General features: G+C 39.6%; 1 protein-coding gene across 1 annotated transcript; it reads right to left on the reverse strand.

Moving 5' to 3' along the window:
- Positions 1 to 610: 610 nt before the first annotated feature.
- On the reverse strand, positions 611 to 4,669 carry LOC105035670 (protein FAR1-RELATED SEQUENCE 5). Its single transcript, XM_010911310.2, has 2 exons — positions 4,535 to 4,669; positions 611 to 3,195 (listed from the first exon to the last, which is right to left on the reverse strand). Exon 2 carries the CDS (start codon positions 3,176 to 3,178, stop codon positions 788 to 790), a length of 2,391 nt encoding a protein of 796 aa, XP_010909612.2. The 5' UTR covers positions 3,179 to 3,195; positions 4,535 to 4,669; the 3' UTR covers positions 611 to 787.
- Between the last annotated feature and the right edge of the window lie 897 nt (positions 4,670 to 5,566).

A 5,566-nucleotide genomic window follows, 5' to 3' on the forward strand; every position in this document is an offset into this window, starting at 1 on the left:
AAGGTTTGGTACCGAGACGGCGAATCTTTTATTACTAAGTAAACAAACTTCCCCTAGTGTTTTCAAGAAACATCCTTTTAGATGATCCATACTATTGCACAACTAATTGGGTTAACAATTTCTCAAAAACTTTATTGATAAAGGATTTTAGCAATGAAAATCAAAATGAAATCATGGAATGGATAAAGTCAAACATTATAGTTCAACATCACATTAATCTCTTTCAAAGAGGATACAGGCACCCCAATATGGTCAATTCACAAATGACCTCCTCATCATTCTTTTTCCAATGTTAAACATTCACAAACCTGTGCACGCACATAGTTCCATCATTGCATCAAGCAACATCATATAAAAGATAAGGATTACTATGACATGTTTTGTAAATAAAACTTATGTCAGTGACAACTCATCAGTCCATATGATAATATCTGAACTACAGCAATCAAAAGTCCTCAAGCAGACGTCCATTTTCTGCAACGAGATTATCATCTAGAACTGCAAAAAACAAAAAGGGAGAAAAGAAACTTCCTGCAACATATTTCCTTCTTTGGTGGAAAAGTTAAACGGAAGATCAAAACCAATTCTAGATAGATGGGATAAGGATGACTTGTTATGGCTCTTATATTCTATTGAAGTATTGATAAGAACTGCAACATATCATTATTTTAAAAAAAAAAAAAAGGAAAAAGGAAAACTGATAAAATTCTGAACTCCACAAGTCTATAGGTCAGGGCAGCATAATTCACATATGTACCAATCGACAACCCAGAAGATCTTGCCATTGCTACATTGGACATCGGTTCATGAGGTCTTTTTTTGCTGCAATAACATCGGCAAAAGCAATCTGCAGCGAATCTTTTGCAACTGTGTAAACCTCTCCAGACGTTGAACCCTCTTTTGCATATTTAACAGCATCACGATAAAGTTCATTGTACCTTACACATTCATCCAACATATAGCCACTCTTGGCATCTTTTGTCCACCGTTTCAATATGTAATAATCTGGGAGCACACGAACATCAATTGTTAAGAAGACTCTCAATATATGCCTACACAAAATGCCAGAAGTCTCAAACTTGCAGCAACTACAATTAGTTCTTTTTTGTGAGAAATCATGAGTGACAATGTATGTAGTATGGGCATCCTCCTCTTTTGCAACATTATACTTGCTAACCTCTCCATCCTGAATCTTATCAACATAATAACCCAACGATTCAACGAATTCCTCCTGAAATATATCAAATATTGTTCTTGTGTAGTATTCTACTACTTGCTTTAACATGTTTGATGGAGTCTTCAAAATTGGTCTGGTAAATGATGTAGCTAAATCTTCCAAGTTTTCCCTTTCATACCATCCTGCCATCGCTTGTTCAAATAGAGAAACAAAGACTAGTACGGGTGTCTTTGTGTTGAAGTACTTCTCAAAGAACTTGTTCAAGCTTTCTGGTCTTTGAATTGCTGAGATTTCTGCAGTAAATGTATCCTTAAGGTACACGGGAACCCATTTTTGCCGAATACTATATAAAAATTGCATCCACGAGTTCTCTCCCAGGTCATACTTATCAAAGATAGATTTCCACTGTGACTCAAATATTTCAAATGTTTCAGACTCATTGACACACTTTTCCAATTCCTCTTCAAAAGTAGCACATGTTAGATACACATTAGCCAGCTTTTCCTTGCACTTACTTAATATATGCCACTTGCAGCATCGATGACGAGTTGCTGGGAACACCTTTGAAATTGATGACCCCATGGCCTCATGGAAATCAGTAATTAGTGAAACTGGAGGGCGTCCACACATAGCTAGTAGCCAGTTCTCAAATAACCAAGCATATGAAGCTTCTGTCTCATCTGTAATCAAGGCACATCCAAAAATTACAGACTGGAAGTGATGATTCACACCTGTGAACATGACAAATGGCATCATGTTTTTATCCTCCTTAAATGACGTGTCAAATGTAACAGCATCACCAAAGCAATAGTAAGCCATCTTAGCTTTTGCATCGGTCCAGAATGCATGTGTCAGACAATTATTTTTGTCAACTTGAAATGCATAAGAGAATGTCTGGTTCTCTGCATGCATCCTTTTAAAATACTCTAAAAGATTTTGAGTGTCTTCCACTCCAAAGGCATTTTTCCCAACATTCTTCATATCACTCCTATAATCCGGATCATTTGAGAGAAGATTATTGAAACCCCCAAATGATTCTCCAAGTGGTGCTTTTGAGTTAGATGGAGTTGCTGACTTCTCCTGATTAACAGTACCACTTTTTGTAAGAACAACTACTTCACTCTGAGACTGAATATAATGCACCTTGCTCGGTGCAATTGCAAGATCATGAGTATGCTCTGTGACAAGCTTAGAAACAATCCATTTATCATAATCTTTTTTAATTACTTCAAACATTGCCTTGCAACCTTCCCTCGTGGGAGTTCGATTTCTCTTTTTCTTGTTTTCATCGTAATTGTCTTCATACGGATTGAAACCCTCTTTTGTACAGACAAACCGCCGCATGACAAAGGTCTCATCCCTTGTTGAACGACGAGACAGCCTAATACGGACATCAAACCCAATACGGCTGGCATATGCATAATAGTATGTCTGGGCAGCTTCATGAGATGGAAACTCCATTCCAACATATGGGTCTGCTTGAGCATATTCCTCAGGTACAACATAACGCACTCTGTTTGGTGCTGCCACAACATGACTATGCTCCTTGACAAGCTTCGTAACAACCCACCTGCCATAATACTTTTGAATTACCTCAATCATTGCCTTGCAACCTTCTCTTATGGTGGCTCTTTTTCTCTTCTTCTTGCCATCATCATAATTACCCTTTTTCAAATGGAAGCCCTCCTTGGAACACACAAAACGCCGCATAATGATGGACTCATCATTTCTTGAGCGACGGGACTTGCTGATACGCACAGAAAACCCCACACGACTAGCATAGGCCATGTAGAACAGCTTTGCCGCTTCCTCAGATTCAAACTCCATACCAACAAATGGTTCAAGATTCTCAGCACCCTGCTGATGGGAAGAGAACAGATTATCCGCTTCAACCAAGTGACTGCTGACCTCCAACGTCATATGGTGGTCCATGTTGTCATCATTGAGGTCCATATTGTTATCTCGTAGCGATCCATCATCTTCGCTTGACGTACTCTCCATAGCTAGAAAATCAAAACCTGCAAGGCTTCCCAATTCAAACAAGTAAACAAAAAAGCAAAACAGCAACAAGAACCACAATCTGCTCATCATGGTAATGTTTAGATCTGAAAGAAACATGAACAGCTGTTGCATCACTTACAATCATATCTATTGGTAACATGCACCAATGTCCAGAGATGCACTCATCATATAAGCATCACACATTGATTATATCCATCGACAGTTTATAAGGGATTGTTTGGTTACTGGTAACTAAGGGTTTCTTGTAAGCTGGAATTACATTTGGAGTAATTATAGTATCTAGAGTTATGTACAACTACCTATTTTCATAATTAACTGGTTTGCATAGCTTGATTTATAGTGCTTGATCGGATGCATCTGGCTTATAGAAGTATGTATAATGTAAGTAAAAGGTCATTATAGCAGACTTGGCTTCTGTAATTTGTCCTCCAATCACATCCGCGTTAAGGTAGGTTACTGCAACTGGGAGGGTTTTGGTAAGTTTAGTGAAACAAAACGGAGGAAGCAGCTCACTTGCACCAATTGGTCTGAGACAGAATCACACACAAAGCTATGGAACTCATCGATCCTGGCAACGAAACCTCCTCACAGAGACTGCCGGACTTTCCACCATGAACCAAACAAACAATCCCTGTCCAAGGCAGGGCCACCCAAAAGGTCACTTCTTGCAAAAACCCTCAGCCAAAACAAGAAGCTTTTTGTAACCTGAGCTTCATACTGGACTTTATCTATCCTATTATATCTCCTCGATTCAAGACCTTCCCATCATGAGCTACACCCACCATCAAACTGCATATACTAAGCATATAAGCACCCAATAACAGCTCCATAACGTTCTTTTGTCCTCGCTTCGAGAGGACACGGATTATAGTGGAGTGGAAATGATCAAAGCAAGCTAGCCTTGACTTCAGAAGCAGCTTACAAGGGCTCGCGACAAACTAAATTAACCCACACATGACCAAAATTAGAAAGAATTTAGGAAAATCCCACATCACTGATTCATCCAAACGCCGACCATACATCAAACTAGCAAAAAACGCACTCAAAGCCATCTTGGGGTAGTGAATCAATCAAATACGTCGAGATGGAAGAGGGGAAGAGGAAAAATTCCTCAATCTAGTAAACCCTAGCTAAGAAAAAATTAAGATTTTTCCCAAGCCGAATGACGAGAATCATTCCCGAGAAAATTATCGATGACTAATCTCTCCCTCGCTCACTCTCATCGGACGTCAACCATCTGGAGTTATCTTTCAGCTCAAACCCCACCAATAATCATGAGAAAACACAGGAAAATACGGGCGAAAAATCGCCGAAAAGTGGAAGGAAACAACCCACCTTTCGCCTCGCCTCTCCCGTCCTCTCCTTCGCTCTCGGAGGAGTCGCGTCACCACCCCCTACCGCTCTCCGTCGTGCCCTAATTCTGATCCGGAGGCGCACGGGAACCGTCCCGACTTTCTATTATCCGCCTGCCTCGCGGCGAACCCTTGGCTTGCTCGAATTGCACGATCCACCGCAGATCTACTCGTTTGGAGATCGAAGGGAACCGTCGGTCCCACAGCTCATTCACTGGTATGGATACAGTGTCACGAATCACGGGGGACTGCTCACGTAGTCCTGTCCGTCCGATCAGTCGTTGCCGCTTCGTGCTTTTAGTTAAATCTAAACCCTACCAGCTGCATCTCTTACCGGATCCATCTACCGTGTTCCCCAGTCCCGGCTCTTTCGCTCGAGGGGTCCAAGATTTGAGGGCTGGCATGAATCTAAGGCCGTTGGATGCTGGGTTCCCGCAACTCCGACGGCGGGTGATTTCTTCTTCGTCTACGTGGTTGGGGTGGCTGGAAAAGTCCAAGCTCCGCCGGGGGCCTCACAAGCTTGGACAAGGACTCGGAAAGGCTGATTCGGTCTTTTTCTTCTTTTTTTTTTTCTTTTTTTTAAATATTAATGATGTTAATATATATGCGTCCGTTATATGTTATTTTTTTTATTTTTATATTACTATAATAGAGCTACCCATGCATGTTTAATAAAAGAATTTAGATTAAAAAATATTATTAAATAAATAAATAATAAAAAAATCAAAATGAGAGATGGATATTGGAGGTGGATAAAATTGTTAGAAAATAAATTTGTTGGAATAAAAAAAAAGAATTTGAAATGTGCAAGAGATACTATCATATGTGAGATGTGAATAAGAAAAAAAAAATCCAAATTAGTTCCAAAATTAGTTATATGAATGATTGTTATATAATAAAATTTTGCTTGCAAATCAAATAATATTCTTTGATGGGTAAGTTTGATGAACCTTCGGTTCTCTTTTTGATGTAATATAGAGTGTCAACTAGAGTATCATGTGTAATTTTTTAATGA

This window comes from Elaeis guineensis, chromosome 11 (genome assembly GCF_000442705.2).
Source record: "Elaeis guineensis isolate ETL-2024a chromosome 11, EG11, whole genome shotgun sequence".
NCBI classification, from domain to species: Eukaryota; Viridiplantae; Streptophyta; class Magnoliopsida; order Arecales; family Arecaceae; genus Elaeis; species Elaeis guineensis.

Coding starts and splice junctions, on each gene's coding strand:
- LOC105035670 (XM_010911310.2), bottom strand. CDS start 3,178: ATGGAGAGTACGTCAAGCGAAGATGATGGATCGCTACGAGATAACAAT.